Below are 20,101 nucleotides of genomic sequence, written 5' to 3' on the forward strand. Positions count from 1 at the left end.
TCTTTCTCCGACGTATGGTGTTTGATTGCCCCATGCTATTTTCTTGTTTGAAGGAATAAGACGCTAGTTTTGTAAACGCATTTGAGATATATTCATTTCGCCTGGAGATTATATCCAATTCAACACAAACTATGTAAAATTGTTTCATTTTTAAAAGTTTTTGTCTACAGAAATTGAATAAAGAGCCTTTTGTTACCAAAAATAACATTGGTGGCTCCCCAAGAATGATCTCAGAAACGAAGAAGGGATTTTCAAATATGACTACTGAAATAAAGCAGTCAGAATTAGGCAGTGGTTTGATGCCTGTCCTTTTTATAGATTGACAAAAAGAACGGAGATTGACTGGTATCCATATTGTTCTAAGTAAACCTAAATTATGGATTGACTCCAATGTTTTCTCAACATCTTTCTCAAAAGTAAATTTAAACATTGATATAAATGCTTACTTTAGAAAACTGAACGCTCTGAAATATTGATCAATATATACCTGGATATATATTTAATGAGTATTTATAGGTTATATTTCTCATTGATTACCTGTAAAAGTATTAGTGACTGAAGAGTGAATGTGACCAATGTATGTGAAAACTGTACATAAAAATAGCAATGCAACCGTCATACAGTATTCTAGTGATTCTTCTAGTATACTTAGTTCCAGGTAAGCTTCAGTGTGTCTGTTTTATACAATTCTACCAATCTTATTTTCATATTGTAAAAAGGTATCTACACAGGAACAGAGCAGCACATTGAATGCAACTAGTTATGATAATTTCGACTGTGAGAGGCCAGGCATTTTGCCATCTGATGAGTTAAGCCTTTTTCAACTGATTTTTAGCTCACCTGGCCCGAAGGGCCAAGTGAGCTTTTCCCATCACTTGGCGTCCGTCGTCGTCGTCCGTCGTCCGTCGTCGTCCTTCGTCTGTCGTCGTTAACTTTTACAAAAATCTTCTCCTCTGAAACTACTGGGCCAAATTAAACCAAACTTGGCCACAATCATCATTGGGGTATCTAGTTTAAAAAATGTGTGGCGTGACCCGGCCAACCAACCAAGATGGCCGCCATGGCTAAAAATAGATCATAGGGGTAAAATCCAGTTTTTGGCTTATAACTCAAAAACCAAAGCATTTAGAGCAAATCTGACAGGAAAAATTGTTGATCAGGTCAAAATCTATCTGCCCTCAAATTTACAGATGAATCCGACAACCCGTTATTGGGTTGCTGCCCCTGAACTGGTAATTTTAGGGAATTTTTGCTGTTTTTGGCTATTATCTTGAATATTATTATAGATAGAGATAAACTGTAAACAGCAATAATGTTCAGCAAAGTAAGATTTACAAATAAGTCAGCATGACCAAAATGGTCAGTTGACCCCTGAAGGAGTTATTGCCCTTTATAGTCAATTTTTAACCATTTTTTCGTAAATCTTAGTAATCTTTTACAAAAATCTTCTTCTCTGAAACTACTGGGCCAAATTAAACTGAACTTGGCCACAATCATCATTGGGGTAACTTGTTTAATAAATGTGTGGCGTGACCTGGCCAATCAACCAAAATGGCTGCCACGGCTAATAATAGAACATAGGGGTAAAATGCAGTTTTTGGCTTATAACTCAAAAACTGACGCATTAAGAGAAAATCTGACAGGGTTTAATTGTTTATCAGGTCAAGATCTATCTGCCCTGATGTTTTCACATGAATCGGACAACCCGTTGTTAGGTTACTGTCCTGAATTGGTAATTTTAAGGAAATTTTGCTGTTTTTTGTTATTATCTTGAATATTATTATAGATAGAGATAAACTGTATACAGCAATAACGTTCAGCAAAATAAGATCTACAAATAAGTTTGCACGACCAAAATAGTCAATTGACCCCTTAAGGAGTTATTGCCCTTTAAAGTTAATTTTAACATTTTTCATAAATTTTTGTAAATTTTTAGAAAATATTTTCCACTGTAATTACTGGGCCAAGTTCATTATAGATAGAGATAATTGTAGCAACAAGAATGTTCAGTAAAGTAAGATCTACAAACACATCACTATCACCAAAACACAATTATGTCATGAATTTATTTGTGTCCATTGTTTAATATGCACAAGACCAAGGTGAGCGACACAGGCTCTTTAGAGCCTCTAGTTATAGTTGTACTGTTATACCACCGTCCCAGGTTAGGGGAGGATTAGGACCCCGCTAACATGTTTAACCCCGCCACATTATTTATGTATATGCCTGTCCCTTGTCAGGAGCCTGTAATTCAGTGCCTGTGGTTGCCGTTTGTTTATTTGTTACGTATTTGTTTTTCGTTCATTTTTTTTAATATACATGTATATATATAAATAAGACCGTTAGTTTTCTCGTTTGAATTGTTTTACACTGTCATGTCGGGGCCTTTTACAGCTGACTATGCGGTATGGGCTTTGCTCATTGTTGAAAGACGTACGGTGACCTATAGTTGTTTAAAATTTCTGTGTCATTTTGGTCTCTTGTTGACAGTTGTCTCATTGGCAATCATACCACATCTTCTTTTTTTATATTTGATAAAAAGGGCAAATTAAGACACTATGAAGACATTACACATATGGACAACAAATATAGAAATGAAGTCTTTGAAAATTAACAAAGAAAAATGAATCCCAAATTTGTGTCTTCTCAAACAGATAATAAAATAATTGCAATTGCAAATTAAATTTGATTGATTGTTTATCGGTAGCGTAATCCCAGTGGCAAATATTACATGCAGTTTCAGGACGATATTTCTTTTAATCAGCACAAACAGCCCTAATAATAAGCATAAGTAATTAAAACTAGAGGCTCTAAAGAGCCTGTGTCGCTCACCTTGGTCTATGTGAATATTAAAGGAAGCAGATGGATTCATGACAAAATTGTGTTTTGGTGATGGTGATGTGTTTGTACATCTTACTTTACTGAACATTCTTGCTGCTTAAAATTATCTCTATCTATAATGAACTTGGCCCATTAGTTTCAGTGGAAAATGTTAGTAAAAATTTACAAATTTTATGAAAATTGTTAAAAATTGACTATAAAGAACAATAACTCCTAAGGGGGTCAATTGACCATTTCGGTCATGTTGACTTATTTGTAAATCTTACTTTGCTGAACATTATTGTTGTTTACAGTTTATCTCTATCAATAATAATATTCAAGATAATGACCAAAAACAGCAAAATGTCCTTAAAACTAACAATTCAGGGTCAGCAACCCAACAACGGGTTGTCCGATTCATCTGAAAATTTCAGAGCAGATAAATGTTGACCTGATAAACAATTTTAACCCATGTCAGATTTGCTCTAAATGCTTTGGGTTTTGAGTTATAAGCCAAAAACTGCATTTTACCCCATGTTCTATTTTTAGCCATGGCGGCCATCTTGGTTGGATGGCCGGGTCACCGGACACAATTTTCAAACTACTAACCCAAAAGATGATTGTGGCCAAGTTTGGATTAATTTGGCCAAGTAGTTTCAGAGGAGAAGATTTTTGTAAAAGATTACTAAGATTTAGGAAAAATGGTTAAAAATTGACTATAAAGGGCAATAACTCCTAAAGGGGTCAACTGACCATTTCAGTCATGTTGACTTATTTGTAAATCTTACTTTGGTGAACATTATTGCTGTTTATAGTTTATCTCTATCTATAATAATATTCAAGATAATAACCAAAAAGAGCAAAATTTCCTTAAAATTACTAATTCAGGGCCAGCAACCCAACAACGGGTTATCCGATTCATCTGAAAATTTCAGGGCAGATAGATCTTCACCTGTGTAACAAATCTACCCCATGTCAGATTTGCTCTAAATGCTTTGGTTTTTGAGTTATAAGCCAAAAACTGCATTTTACCCCTATGTTCTATTTTTAGCCACGGCGGCCATCTTGGATGGTTGGCCGGGTCACCGGACATATTTTTTTAACTAGATACCCCAATGATGATTGTGGCCAAGTTTGGTTTAATTTGGCCCAGTAGTTTCAGAGGAGAAGATTTTTGTAAAAGTTAACAACGACGACGGACGACGACGACGGACGACGGACGACGACGACGGACGACGGACGACGGACGCCGGACGCCAAGTGATGAGAAAAGCTCACTTGGCCTTTTAGGCCAGGTGAGCTAAAAATACTTGAGCATTGACATCCTTGCTAAACCATGCAGATCTTGATTTGTTTGCACCTGTCCTAAGTCAGGGACCAGGGGCTGGTTTCACGAAGCTATCCTAAGACATGTCATAATGCCCGCGTCACACTGTCCCGATTTTTATATACGATGGACACCCGAATGCGAAAATTGTAATTTCGTACGAAGTTGTTCCCGAAATCGTTAAAATACCAAAAAGTGGCCGAAGCAAGTACGATGAATAATGAAGTCTATACGATGGTGCCGAAATTATATACGATAGCAAAAGATGGAAATACGAAAGTTAACCGAAGACGGGTATTTAAGCTTCATATCTCAGCCGAAGCCTACACGATGGATCACGAAGGCTACACGATGGATTACGAAGGCTACACGATGGATTACGATGATGGTGCGATGGCCATACGATGTATAAAAGACGTCGTGTACAGCTTACGATGCAATTAAATTATATGCCGAAGGCATCACGCGTTTTAAATTGTTTGATCAATATTGAATATATATTATATTGTACATTTAATTTCTGGTTTAATCATAAGACGGAAGACCGTGGGCTTGAAGGGTAAAACTCTAGAACCAAAATGCGCAAAACTTGGTATGGTGTTACTCGTTAAGAATATCTTAAGCGCAATTGACTTTAAAGTTCAAAGGTCAAGGTCACAGTGGCAGTTGTAATTCAAGGCAATATCACCCTTGTGTACACTCTAAAACCAATATTTTTAAAAAGATTTTAACCACATTTGGTATATTGTTCCTCCTTGTAATGATTTGACATTTTTTACTTATAAGGCCAAAGGTCAAGGTCATGCAGATGTACTTGTTTTTTCTCCTTGAAATAGCATAATACACAGGAAATTGGTTGGTCATTTTTATACCTGCTGGTTCTAAAGACAATAGTAAAGGTATTTCCAGTTACTGAATGCTTTAGTTGATTTCTAAAAAAAGTGTTTATGTATCAAATATGCATATTCAATTTACCATTTTCTGCATGTGTCATATACAAATATAGTGTCCATATTTGTTCCCAATATGTTACATACGAGGGGATGCCACGCTCGGCAGTGCCTTGTTTGAACTGTCAAATGTGTGCACTAGTCTGAATAATCACCCATAGTATATCCCCATGTTTACTGATCTATCTTAAAGGTAATGGGTTCTTTGATCCCTTTTATTCAAAAAAGAGCTCTTTCCAGGAGAATATCATAAATATATAGACAAAAGGAAGGATGTGGGGAAAGCAACAAATGCGGCAAAATATGACATTATAGAAAAAATGGTTATGGAGTAAACATTCGTGTGACAACAACTCAGACGATACATAAAAATCAGAATAATGAAGAAAAAGTTGGTTTCCCTATATACGTGTACCTGCAGTGTTGGTGTACGAGGCGCGTTTATGATTTTCATTATGTTACTTGATATGAAAAATAGACAAAAAATAATATTTTACTTGTAAAAGTAAATCCTGAGCCTGTAATAGCTGCTCTTCTTGTTCCATTTGAATTAATAGAAACAACGCTGTCGCCTTTCTTGTTCTCATAGAATTATATGATATGAGCTCAATGTTTTGTGAACGTCGTTCTTAACTGTCGTATCAGACTGACCAGTGCATATCGCGCATATCACTTTAAATATATTTTAAGCGCGAAAATTAACTTACATTTAGCTGGATTTATTGCCGTCGTAGTTCCATCTTGTCGCCTTCGTACTTTTATTCGATGGCACGACGGGATTACGAGGTCTTCACGAAGTCGTGTTGCCATCGTAAGACCTTCGGGTAGCTTCGTGATTCATTCGTGAAGACATCGTAATGTCAAAACTGCCCGATGGAAACGATGGAAACACGAATGCAATACGATGTTCAAAGATGCATTCCCGGTGACATTACGATGGTGAGGATTGTGATACGAACTCAATACGAACCCTCAACATCGGACGCACCTTCGGGGATTTTTTAACATGTTAAAAAATTTAGAACCCTTCCCGAAGTTGTCCCCGTAGGCTAGAAAAAGTGGCCGATGGTTCTACGATAGTTAAAGATGACACTACGAATAGCCCGATCTGGATACGATCAGTCCCGATTTTGAAAATTTCCATAATCGTGTTGCTATCGGCGTAAAAATCGGGACAATGTGACGCGGGCATAAGAAATATCTTAGGACATGTCTTATGATCCTCTTATGACTATCCTAGGACATATCTCAGACCTCGTCTCGAAGCTGTCTTAGGATCATCTTAGCTAAGACATCCTAAACCTGTCGCAAGTTCTTTAAATTTTCAAATATAAATATGATCTACGGAAAAAAATCATGTAAATGTAGTATGTCTTACCATAAATTATTCTAAACGTATTGATTAATATAATGACATAATTTGCAAAATAAATATAAAAAAATAAAAATAATTTATATATAAATTATCTTTAAACAATACATCAATATAAATATGAAATTTTCAATGCAAAATTAAGAAAAAAGAATATAAAATTATGACATTGTTTTGGTACAAGTGAGTTGAATTCAATTTCGACTTTATTGGTTATAAAAGGTTAAGAGATAAAATCGTGCAATTTTTATATCAATACATCGAACTTTCATTGTTGACAAATCCTGATTATCCGTCAATGTATATATGTTTTAAGCAGGAACAGGGAATAGATAATTAGATAATAATAAGATATTTTTTTTCAAAATTAATACAAAAAATGAGTGTAATTTATATTAATAAACGTATAACTATCCTAAGACCATCATAAGACACCTCTCGCGTTGTCCTAACTTTATGACCAACTTTAAGAGATGTCCTAATTTAGGACCGCTTTGTGAAACCCACTTAGGACTAAGATATGTCGTAAGACCATCCTAAGACATGTCTTAGTCCTAAGACAGCTTCGTGAAACTGGGCCCAGGGGCCGTGTCAACGAAGCTGTCCTAGGGCTAGGACATGTCTTAGGATGGTCTTAGGACACGTCTTAGTCCTAAGTCAGGTAAACGAAAGTCTCCTAAAATAAGATATGTCCTAAATTTGGTCCTAAAGTTAGGACATACAAATAGGTGTCTTAGGATAGTCCTAAAGGTTACAATGTCCTAAAACGTAATAAAAACAACAAATATGGCATAAACTCAATACTAAAAATACATATACAATATTAAACAATCATACTGTTATGAGAATTAAATTAATACAACAAATATTTTTTTAATTTTTGTTAAAGATTTAATTGTATTACATTAGATTATTTCGTGCTGCCTTTTTTGAAGCCTAAAACATACAAGCATTAAAGCAACATTTTTGCGGCTAAACTAAAAACGGTGCAATATTAATTTAAAAATGGGGAAAATATGACTTTTTTTTTTTTTAACTAATCCTCATTCGATACATGTAATAAAATCGAGTGGACCTAAGGACAAAACTAGTTCATCGACTAAAATTGCAGCACGAATATCGCATTTAACAAAGTTTCGTGACTATTTACTTTTGTTTTCGTATTAAATTCATTTATATATCTTTTATCATATTATTAAACAACGTTATTTATTATTTAAAAATAAATCTTAAACTTTTATTTTGCGTTAATTGTTTTCCATATAAAAGTCCTCCTCCCTCTCTTTATACATATAGATACTAAAATACCATTAAATCTATGTCATAGCAATCTCAACATATTTTTTCAATTAAAAAAATGTGTAGGACCATCGTAGTTAGGACTGTCCTAAGACAGCTTTGTTTTACATCCTAAGACATGTCTGAGACACGTCCTAAGACCATCCTAAATAACGTCCTAAGACATATCTTAGGACATATCCTAGGATACTTTCATTGACACGGCCCCTGGTGTTCGTTGGTTGTCGTTTGTTGATGTGGTTCATAAGTGTTTCTCGTTTTGTAATAGTTTAGACTGTTGGTTTAGCTATTTGAATGGTTTAACACTAGTCATTTCTGGGGCCATATATATATTAATATGATAAACTGTTCAGTGTGAGCCAAGGCTCCGTGTTGAAGACGGTACTTTGACCTATAATGGTTTACTTTTACAAATTCTGACTTGGATGGAGAGTTCTCATTGCACTCATACCACATCTTCTTATATCTGTAGATCATTCACTTCAAAATCAATTCAATTCGATCACGAATTACAAAAATAGAACAACCTTCAAATAACTTTTGTAATTCAAATATTTGATTGTAATATTTAAATAGAAGTATACCTACTTCGTGCAGTACTGAAATCTATAATACCATGCATGACTTGATGTAAATGTGCTATTGACAAATTCTGTGTAAAACGACCCTGAGGTCGGGATATAGGATTTATAATTAAAGAGACGGTTAGATAATATTAGGTTAAATCTGGTTTATATGCATACAATATCTTTTGGAGTTGGTCTAAGCTAGACTTGTTAGCAATGAAGATATTTCTGTTGGCTTTACTTATAGTTTTCAGCAGCATAACTGTAAATGGTAAGTTAAACTTTGAACTTTGATAAAACTTGTTGACATATCTTTCAATGTATATATAGAAAACGAGTAAACAACAACGAAAAATAAATCACAAGTTAAATTTTAAATAGAGATTTTAAATCGTTTTTGCCTGATCAAAAGAAAATCGGTAATTCTATTGTAATTTTGGTTCGAGTGTACACAACCATGTCAACCATACCGTAATCATAAGTATTTATATAAAAAAAAACAATTATTATAATAAGATTTCAATGTCTATCTTAAAAATAAGATAAATTATACAAAATGTATTGAACTGCTAAATCGTTAAATTAAGAAGTACAAATAATATATTGTTATAAATGGTTAATTTATGAAATACCTTTAAAATTAGAGAAAATTCAAAACATATAATAAAAAAACATGATTTCTGATTACTGATGTATACTGATTATTTTTTTTATAAAAACTGTGTATATAATTGTAAATTTTACACACTATATGTTTGCATGTTTATTTAAACCAGTATCCAACAGTTCTTCGACACATACATAACACTGAATAATAATAATATCAAAACAGCAAACAACAATAATGTATGTCTGGGGAAGTAAACTGAAGACTTAGAGACCATCTTATATTTTTCATTAGAAAAAAATCAAAAAAATGTAAAAAAAAAATGTTGAAAAAAACGGTGTCCAGCTATTAATCTTGGGTTCCAGTTGCCCTGTCTTTCGTGGTTCTAGTGACCGCGTTTTTTTGTTGTTTTAGGGGACACATCTTATAATGCCTGTTTTGTTGTTTTAATTGATTAACTTATTTTTACAGTTTATTGTGTTTAATTTTTTCTCCCATTTGTTTTGTACGATAACTTCTGGACTTATCGTTTCCGATTCTATATTATTATGTTGGTGCTGTAGTTTTTTTCATCATTTGAATTTTGATACTGCTTTTTCTTGCACATGATAATTACAAAATAAACATACGATTTTCTAGTGAAATTTAAAACAAAAAAAAATTATATATTACAATAGCGATCCAACTCTTCAAAATGACGTTGTTTTAAAAGACGATATTCTTCAATAAAACTCTTCAGCAATCGAAGAAAATTACTCACGCTTTTGATATTCAACTTACGCCTCACAATACATTCTGTATATACCTTCCCTAATCGCGCATTATATTGGTCTCCAATGCAGTATGTATACATTGTATTTCCTCAATGTCATGATTTCTTTTCAAATAGCAACTTTTTCAGTGACGAAGCAAACAACTTATATTGAAAAATGCAATGATAATTGAAAGTAAAATCCACGAAAACGAGGGAAAGATTTCCTGTTTGTTTAGACTTCCATGTTTCAAAACATTGAACTATTATAAATAGAATACATGGTAAAGTATTTATTTTAAATGTAATTGTTTCAGCTGATAGCTCCGAGTCAGAAGAATGTGATTTAGCAACAAGACTTGACAGGGGGACGAATCATAACACACTAATTTTAGGATGGTACAGGATGAAACACCACGAGTTACTCAATGAAAATGATATTCCCGGATCCTGTGCATTTATACCGTCTCCAATATGGGCAAGAGGTACGCAAATGATCATTAAAAACAACTGATAATACTGTTCAATTATTTATAATTTTCCATTATATGATTTTATATGATTTTGTTGTTGCGATGTTGTTTGTATACAGATCTTTTTGACAGCCCACATTTTTCGTCTCGAACATATGGTAAAATCAAGGGTACTTTATTCATTTGATTAGTAACACGTGAATTGGGCCTTTTGATTAAATGACTTCCCTTACTTTAAAATTGAAAATATGAATTATATCAAATTTGCGGATAATCCAGTCCTTATCTGTCATGAATCTAAAACTCATGTGTATTTGAAAACTTCATTTGGCTTATACAAACAACTTGTATCTAAAGGAAAATTCTGAAAAGTTTTTTTTTTTACGAAATGGTAAGGTTGAAATCATCATGTTTCTAAAAGAATTTGGCCAAAAACTTAAGAAAGCAGGTAAGTGAAAAGTTATTTAACTTTAATATAAAACCTACAAGGTGTTTTTAACTTATACTATACGGTTACGCTTCCGATTTTCAAAATAAAAAGGCCGAACGTTTTCAAAGTAGACACTGTTTGTTCTTTTGTACACGAACAAAACCATAAACACATTTACAATTCATCTCATATGCGGACAAATTGTTGAAACAACATAGGAATATAACCATAGTGTAATGGCTGTCGCCATGAAAAGGCAAAATGGCCGCTATGCAAATTAGCAAAGTACCCCAAATTTTTCCATATGAAAGTACCTGGCGAAGGTTATTCGAAAAAAAAACTTTCGTACCGTCTTAAAATCTATTGACATACACAAAAAAGTAAACAATGATGAAATATTCATTTCTAAACAAGCCATATTTAATTCCAAAAGCATAAATCAGGTTTTATAAGTATGTAATGTGTTTAAAAATAATTCCATTTTTTAGAAAATAATCGAAAACGTTGCATGCCATACGTTTTAAAATATGTTTAATACTGTCAACATATGAAACTTTTTAGAAATAGTATAATGATTTTTTTTATAAAGTTGTATTCCAAAACATACTGATAATGAACTTTGGAAATTTGTTTATCCTTTGAATATTTTGCTATAGGATCCTTCCCAGAAAATGAAGGTGATGAAGTAGCCCTAGACGGGTGTGTCTATAGTGAGACAAACGCTTGTGAAAAAATCTACAGCATTAAAGTTCACAACTGTGGAGAACACAATGTCTACTATCTCAATGCAACTGCTACAACGGACGAAGCTTATTGTTTCAGTAAGTTGTGATTTTCAATTATACAGTACTCGTACACAGTTAATCTATTGTTTCTTTTTTGTTTATACATTTATACGTCTTTCATTTCCATTTGTAGTGTTTATTTTATAGAAACGCATATTATAAAGTTTGCTATACGTCTTTTCTATTTGTGCAAAGTCATTTTTTGTATATCGCAGTCACAGTCAATTTTAAAACTATTTGTTCATACAAAGTGTTCGTATGTTTTTTTTATTTATTTAAACCGCCTCGATGATGTCTCACCTTGAGTGTGGAAGATATTTGGTTTCGATCCCAGGTCGCAGCAAACCAAAAAATACTTTCAAATTGTTATATTCTACATCTTCGCAAGCACGCGGCATCAAGGAGTAAGAACAAAGACTGAGCCACAGCATCAGAATAATGCGTCCGGCCAAGGTGATATTATAAGTTATACTAGAACACACCCGTGATATCACGGGTCCGTGATATCACGGGTCCGTGACTGAATTAAAGTATATATAACTATGCGCAAGCCTTATTTTAGTATTATTATTGTCATCTGATAAAGTCATGCCGATTTATAAGATACACAGTTTTTCTCTGCTTTCAAGTCTTTCTGTTTGAACCCGTCGAACTGAAAAACAATAATATTAATTATTTGGAAAACAAAAGGTCCTGGAATGGAGTATTTTTTAATCAACAGCATTGTCCTATATAAGTTATAAATAAAGTTGAATTCTCGTTTCGCTGTTTTACGTCATGCGCACTAACAAATTGAAAACTGTACCTATACCGGCGCCTTATTTTTAGTCCAAATTTTTAGTATTCGTATTGTTATCTTAGAAAGTGTTACTGATTAAAATACTACAATAGGTAACAATTTGACAATTTAGTAGTGTCAACCCTGTGGTTATGACCCGTGTATATCTATACTATTAAACGAGAAGACCTCATTTTGGGTGTCGCTTCTCTTCTTTCCACAATAAATTAATCAACACGCCTCTGTGTCCTATAGGTACAGTGCATAGTCGCATTTGTCATCCATTCATATGATTATTCAGATTGAGTTATTTTGGGAGAAAAACGAGAAAAGGGGCATCCGGATATTGTCCCGTCATTGGACAAAATTTTAAGTCAGATTATACTTCCGGTTTGCGTTTTTCTGTATACTTTGAACATACATATACTACGAATATTATAAAGTGTATTTTCAGAATTCTATCTGCTATCATTTTCACGTTTACTATCCACGGTGGTCACAGAGTTTATTAAAAATAGAGAGGGTCTGTATACTATATAAATGACCACCATGGATCGATTAGAAAACTTAGAATTGAAAGTAAACACACTTTATTTATATATAGATACAGATAAGCGCTAAAATTATTTATGTGCACTTTTAATACCTTTTCTGAAATTCTCCAGTCATTAAATCTTTTACAAAATTCATTGATTACAAAAAAAAGAAGATGTGATATGATTGCCATGTTGACAACTCTCCACAAGAGACCAAAATGACACAGAAATTAACAACTATAGGTCATCGTACGGTCTTCAACAACGAGCAAAGACCATACCGCATACTCAGCTTTAAAAGGCACCGAAATGACAATGTAAAACAATGTAAAACGAGAAAACTAGCGGCCTTATTTATGTACAAAAAATGAACGAAAAAACAAATATGTAACACATAAACAAACGACAACCACTGAATTACAGGCTCCTTACTTAAATGTTCATAACATGCATGTACTAAATGTATATTCATATTGAAATTGATAGAAAACCACAAATTGGAAATTTTGGAAATAAAGGAGGAGGCATTAAAAAAAACATTTTCCTGTCCCCAATAACCTATGATTTATGATACTTTTGCTGAAATTCTCCAGTCATTCAATATTTCACAAAATTCTTCAAACAACACTTTACATACTTTAAACTACGCTCTGAATGCCCGCGATTTCGCGGGTGTGTTCTAGTAGCATATTAATCCTGAATACAACGTTTGGTGGTGCGCCTGTCAGATGCGGAACGTACAGATAAGGTAATAGGTAATAGGTGAATACACTATTGGTATCGGTAGCGGACTCGACCCGGAACTTCTTAATTATTGGCAATATTAATTACGTGGAAAACAAAAGGGCCTGGAGTGGAGTAATTTTTAATCTACACCTTTGTACTATATTAGTTATATATAAAGTTAAATTCTGTGATTCGTCGTTTTTATTACGTGATGACGTCTGACAAATTGGACCTCGTAATTTTAGTATTATAGATGGTTCGCTACTGACCCCTACGGATCCATAGAGGGTTAGTAAAATCCATAGAGAGTGAGGCCGAAGTTTGGGAAATCCAAGAGTGCTTTGAATATTTGTTAGATAATATAAAAATGACGAATTCAGAAATACAGTTTCGGTTTATCGAGATCTTGTTTTAATAAATCGAGATAACGATTTTATAATCCGAGGGTCTCGTTTTAATAAATCGAGATAACGATATCATAATCCGAGATCTCAATATAATAAATGGAGATAACGATATAATAATATGAGATCTCGATTTAACAATTTCGTTTTATCGAGATAACGATATATTTTTGATCGAGATCTCGGTAAAACGGTAATGTTTTATCGTGATCTCCAATTAAAAAAAATCTTATTTTTTCTGTGTTCCCTTACGGCTTCCGTAAAACATATACCGCAAAGTCAGCTATAAAAACACAGAAATATGAATTGTAAAACAATTCAAATGAGAAAACTAACTTTTATAGAAAAAAAATGAACAACGTATATATCATACACCAACGAACGCCGGCAACCACTGAATTACAGGCTCCTGACTAGCGAAATGCACAGTACAGAATGTGGCGAGATTAAACTAGTTTGCTGGCACCAAACACTCCCCTTAGCTGGCAGGGTGGTGTAACTATATAAGAACAAAAAGGGGTGAAAAGGGATAAACTCGTCATGTCATCCTGTTGACTGTTTCCTTGTTAACTAGATAGGTAACCATTTTGTTTGGCCAATATTTTGCATATGAAATAGGTGTGAGAATCCAGCATCAGTGCATGTATGATACTTAAAATGAATGCTTATTTATTCGACATATTCCATAATGAAATTAATCCTTAAATATAATGGAACGTATTACTCTGAAACATACTGATAATGGACATAGGGAATAAAGCGTTGCTATTTTCATAAAGGGTGATTGAGTTCCTTTTTATATTTATATCTTTAGAAAAGGACGATGATGATGATGATGATGATGATTGTGAAGAACAAGAAGAAGATTACGGAAAGAAGTTTCATCGATGTCATCGAAACAATCGATATGTTGTTTTGGTAATCGGATCAGTGATAATTGCTGGTGTATTGATCTCCATGGTTGCTATATAGTAAGTTTTTTTTTTTTTTTTTTTTATAGTTTCTGTTTTTCTAATATTTACCAAGAAGGGACATCAGATGTTTGTATTTGTCTTAATCTAGAAGACGTCTTGCATGCATTTCCAATCAGTTCAATTTCTTCTTCACTTTTTTTAACCTTAGATTCATATTGAAGTTGCATGGGTTGTTTTTTATTATTAAATTTATATTTTACAGCCTTTGGAGAAGAAAACGCCTGGCAGCTATGCTAAAAAAAGAAATGTACAAAGCTCCACAAGATAGTAATGGTCCAGTTGTCGTTACTACCAATGATAATCTCCCTCCTAAGAAATATTAGATTATACCGGATGTTTACAAGAAGTTACAATCACAGCAGGCGACTATACTCACGTGTTTAGACGCAGTGTTTCTCATTTTTATAGATGAAAATTGTCTAGATGCAGTGTATCTCATTTTTGTAGATGAACATTGTCTAGACGCAGTGTATCTAATTTTTGTAGATGAAAATTGTCTAGACGCAGTGTATCTCATTCTTGTAGATGAAAATTTTCTAGACTCAGTGTATCTCATTTTTGTAGATGAAAATGTATCTCATTTGTGTAGACTATTTTAAGTCATTTTTTTTTTAATTTTACAATGTACATAGATTCATAGAATCTGCACGCAGGCGTGTTTGTTTATTGTTGATTTCTAATATTTTAATGATGTTGAATTGTTGTGTTTTAATCTGATCATGATATATATTTATAATTATGTTTCATTTCAAGTGGAATAAAATATTTCCTTAAAAAATAAAACAAAAAGAACAAATCATTTTGTTTAAACATACCGTATTTGCTTTGCTCATTTTTATGACGATACAATTACTTGTAGTTCCTAAGGATGTTTGCCCTCTGTTCGTTTTTGAGCAAATTTCTTAATGTAAGAATACCACAATTCCATATTTTTATATTCAAAATGCACATGGAATATTTTGATTGCGCACGTAAGTTTGTTTGCCTCACAAACAAGTTCTTTCCTAACCGTGACTTTTGGTTCTCTGAAAGTTCATATGGGTGTTTTCATAATCCACAAATTGCTGTTAAAATTGAAATGGACATCGGATAAAATGGCAATAAGACACCAGTTAAAAATAATGATTGTTTTAATGTTAGTTTTATTAAAATTGAGAAAGGAAATGGAGAATGTGTCAAATCGACAACAACCCGACCATAGAGCAGACAACAGCAGAAGGCCACCAATGGGTCTTCAATGTAGCGAGAAACTTCCGTAACCGTGGGCGTCCTTCAGCTGGCCCCTTAAAAAATATGTATACTAGTACAGTGATAATGGACGTCATACTAAACTCCGAATTATACATAACAAACTAAAATTAAAAATCATACAAGACTAACAAAGGCCAGATGCTCCTGACTTGGGACAGGCGCAAAATTGCGGCGGGTTTAAACATGTTTATGAGTCTTAACCCTCCCCCTATACCTCTAGCCAATGTAGAAAAGTAAACGCATAACAATACGCACATTAAAATTCAGTTCAAGAGAAGTCCGAGTCCAATGTCAGAAGATGAAACAAAAGAAAATAAATAAAATGACAATAATACATAAAAAACAACAGACTACTAGCAGTTAACTGACATGCAAGCTCCAGACCTCAATTAAACTGATTGAAAGATTATTTCTTCAACAGTATTTAATCGTAACTATTTCCCTTCTTTATAAGTCTGTTTAAAGGTTTTGTAAGCTTTTGAGGTGAATACTGACATTTTTGTGCTTTGTAAAGAATATTACCATAAAAGATTGGATGTGAAATACATGAACGTATAAGATGTCTGCATGTTGAGTTATATTTTCGAATTATTTCCTTATACCGATGATAAAATTTAGTAAATGTTTTGACTAGTTTGTGATATCGAAAACCCTGGTGTAATAATTTATCAGTAATACATAAATTTCTCTCGCTAACTAATACGTTGTAACAAACCAAAGGCACTTGTCTCAGATTTTTTTCCCCTATATACCTTTATATAACATGTATAAGGTACTTAACTCGCGATTTAGAAAAATGTCATGTGGTGACGAAATTCCATTAAAAATGCCATGTCTCGGCTGTCAACCCCAATAAAACTTGTTATGCCGTAAATCTAAATTGATTTATCTTCACAATGGTGTATAACACGCCTACTTTTGTTGTCGGAATCATCCGTAGCAATCCTACCCAAGTATGTCAATCGTAATTATTTCGTCAACCTACACAAAATTGGCAATACACGTCTCGCAGTAAATGATTAATTATAAAAATTGTTTCAGAAAATACTGTTAGTTTTCGTATGAATAGAACTTATCATCCAGTTTGTAATTTTTAAAATTGTATAATTACGATACCGTGAAAAAAATCCAACAAGTGTTATTTGTGGTATGTGTAATAAGTAGACTGGGATCCCGCTATATATAATCACCTTGTTCTATATGAAATATGTAATATGCACATTGATCTAGACAGGCGAACCAGTCTATGTAATAAATTACAAATTTTCCCATGACGTCAATGTCATGCAGACTCTCTCTTGACTTTACGTATGAAATGAAACAAGATCAGATAACTCTGAGAATCATTTAGACTTTCCATAAAAATTGACCAATCGGAAATCGAGATATATAAGGAGACGTGACGCTTTTATTGCCAATTCTTCAGCGGTTTGCAAAATTATTACGATTGACATATTTGGGTAGGATTGCTACGGATGATTCCGACAACAAATGTAGGCATGTTCATGATAAACCATTGTAAAGATAAATCAATTTAGATTTACGATATAACAAGTTTAAGTGGGGTTGACAGCCTACAAAGCGGCATATAACAGAATTTCGTCACCACCTGACATTTTTGTAAAATGCAAGTTAAGTACTACCTTGTGTTATATTAAGGTATATATAGGAAAAATTTTCTGAGACAAGTGCCTGTGTTACAAACACGAGCGAATCGTACAAGTTGAGATATATAAACACCATAAGATGGTGACAAGGGAACGTCACCATCTAAAAATGGATAATTAACGATAGGAAATGAAAAATCATCTCTTTTATCATAAATTTTTGTATTAAGCTTCCCGTTAATGATATAGATATCAAGATCGAGGAAAGGGCAGTGATCATTGTTAGTATTAGCTTTATTTAAAGTAAGTTCAACAGGACAAATTTCTTTAGTACACATACTGAAGTCGTCATTATTAAGAGCCAATATATCATCCAAATGTCTAAAAGTATTGTTAAATTTTTGTATCAAATGTTGTTTCGATGGGTCTTTCCTAATTTTAGTCATAAATTGTAACTCATAACAATACAAAAACAGGTCCGCAATAAGTGGTGCAAAGTTAGTCCCCATTGGAATTCCAATAACTTGACGATATACGGAATCTCCAAAGCGAACAAAGATGTTATCAAGTAAAATTCAAGCGCATATATAGTATCAAAGCATGTCCAATTGACATAGTTCTTTTGTTTATTACTACTAAAAAATGACCTAAAAGAGTTTGAACATATGTACTCGCATTCTGACTTTTTAATTGCCCAGTTAATTAGGGATGTGAATTTTTTCTTAATAAGAATATGAGGCAAAGTGGTATGTAGGGTAGAAAAATCATAACTTAGAACAGATCAACAATATATGCATGCAATTTATCAAGTACTTCCAATGAGTTTTTGACACTCCAAAAATATTAATTCCACTATTTTCAAAGGCCTTATTGAACAATTTATTATCAGGTTTTTTATTGTACCAAATGTACTAGTAAGTAGAATAGACAATTTAGTAGTGGAACAATGGCTTGAAGATGAAATAAATCTATATTTGTAAGGTGTTTTGTGTAGCTTCGGAAGCCAGTACATAGTTGGGACTTTCATTGTATTTGGTTCTGCTTGTAAAGAAGTAGCTAAAATTTTGTGTTTGTTACAGATGGTTTATTGTTTCTTTTACAATTAGATTGTTGGACAAATAATGACGGTAGTCATAAAGTTCCAGACTATAATTTGTAGACATTAGACCCTCGTAGTCGTTTACCAGTCAGTGGCGTAGCTTGCATGTATGCTCAGATGCTCAAGCATCCACATCATTTTGACAGAGGATGATAAAACGTAGACCTGCAGACATGTTTGGTCTGAGATTGAAGCAAGCGGAGCGATTACATATCAACTTTACAAGTTAACAACGAACACATCATTGTCTGATATCGTTTCCTGTGACATTAAATACGACTAGTGTTTATTATGGAGTGTGATCATTTCTGGGCTAATAAATACCCGTTTCAAACTTGGTCGAATATTAATTTATTTTCAAAAAAAAAAAAAAAATCAAAATTCCCCGTCAGTGCACATATTTATCTATTCTAATATACAAGGTCAGTTACTAAAAAAGAGCATTTTCTTTTTTTTTCTTTTTTTTTATTTATTAACTAAAGAGAAATAAAAGCTTCTGGCCAAATGCAATGGTATATCAATTATGATTTATATTTCAAAGGGGGCATAGTTGGTTAAATTATTTGATCAGGACTTATTTTCGCGAGTTTCAAAGACATTGCTGATGATATAAATTTCACAAAAATCTGGCAACACATGATGGACGCCCGTCATCTCTGTCCCCTGCAACGCGTTAAGACAAGTAATAAAAAAATCCCATGTGGAGGCTCAAGTTCCGGGAAAGGGGGGTATCACTTCAGAGCCTATATTTCGAAGTTCCATATACAAAAGGGCCTTTGTAATGGGTCCATTTTGAGATTTCATATTTCAATTGGATGTGAAACTTTAACATCACATATTACTGTATCTAATGATGGTAGTTACGAGAAAACAACAAAATTCTGTTAGAAACTTATATATTGATGGGTATTTTAAAATTAAACAAAAATCTAGCCATTGTCGGATTGTAGGGGGAGTACACATGTATACAGGAAAAACGTCTGAAAAAAAAGTGCATAAAAGGTCCTAAATTTTTTTTTTTTTATGTTTGATTATAGAGTAACACACAATTACCATTTTCCCCCTGACGAAATAGCTATTGATAATTTAGACCGAGGTTTCGTGGATCAATCGACTCAGCAATATAACATTTTTTGTAAGAACACTTGAACAATTTTGTTATCAAGAAGAGAGAAGAAAGACACATTTTCTAGTCTTTTGTTGAAATTCAAATGACTATAAATAGAACAATGAATTCATAAGATTTCTATATATGGAAGTGTTTAACGACCTTGACTGGCTTTTTAGCCCTCGCACGGTCGGTAAACATTTCTTTCTTAAAAAGTGTTGTCGGAGTATATATTGAG

General features: G+C 33.3%; 1 protein-coding gene across 2 annotated transcripts; it reads left to right on the forward strand.

Annotated features, from left to right (window-relative positions):
- The first annotated feature begins 514 nt into the window (after nt 1–514).
- LOC139526879 (uncharacterized) lies at nt 515–15,594 on the forward strand. Of its 2 annotated transcripts, none has more exons than XM_071322028.1 (5): nt 515–658; nt 10,010–10,177; nt 11,252–11,416; nt 14,639–14,795; nt 15,001–15,594. In XM_071322028.1, exons 1-5 carry the CDS (start codon nt 607–609, stop codon nt 15,119–15,121), a joined length of 663 nt encoding a protein of 220 aa, XP_071178129.1. In that variant the 5' UTR covers nt 515–606; the 3' UTR covers nt 15,122–15,594. The 2 variants fall into 2 exon arrangements, with proteins under 2 accessions (XP_071178129.1, XP_071178122.1); XM_071322021.1 differs by lacking the exon at nt 515–658 and adding an exon at nt 8,364–8,605.
- The last annotated feature ends 4,507 nt before the right edge of the window (nt 15,595–20,101 follow it).

Source organism: Mytilus edulis, chromosome 1 (assembly GCF_963676685.1).
Source record: "Mytilus edulis chromosome 1, xbMytEdul2.2, whole genome shotgun sequence".
NCBI lineage: Eukaryota > Metazoa > Mollusca > Bivalvia > Mytilida > Mytilidae > Mytilus > Mytilus edulis.

What these genes read in the sequence shown, in the direction of transcription:
- LOC139526879 (XM_071322021.1), top strand. Translation starts at nt 8,551, where the DNA reads ATGAAGATATTTCTGTTGGCTTTACTTATAGTTTTCAGCAGCATAACT. An exon ending in GTCTCCAATATGGGCAAGAG is followed by an intron (nt 10,178 to 11,251) that starts GTACGCAAATGA and finishes ATTTTGCTATAG; the next exon opens with GATCCTTCCCAGAAAATGAA. An exon ending in GGACGAAGCTTATTGTTTCA is followed by an intron (nt 11,417 to 14,638) that starts GTAAGTTGTGAT and finishes TTATATCTTTAG; the next exon opens with AAAAGGACGATGATGATGAT.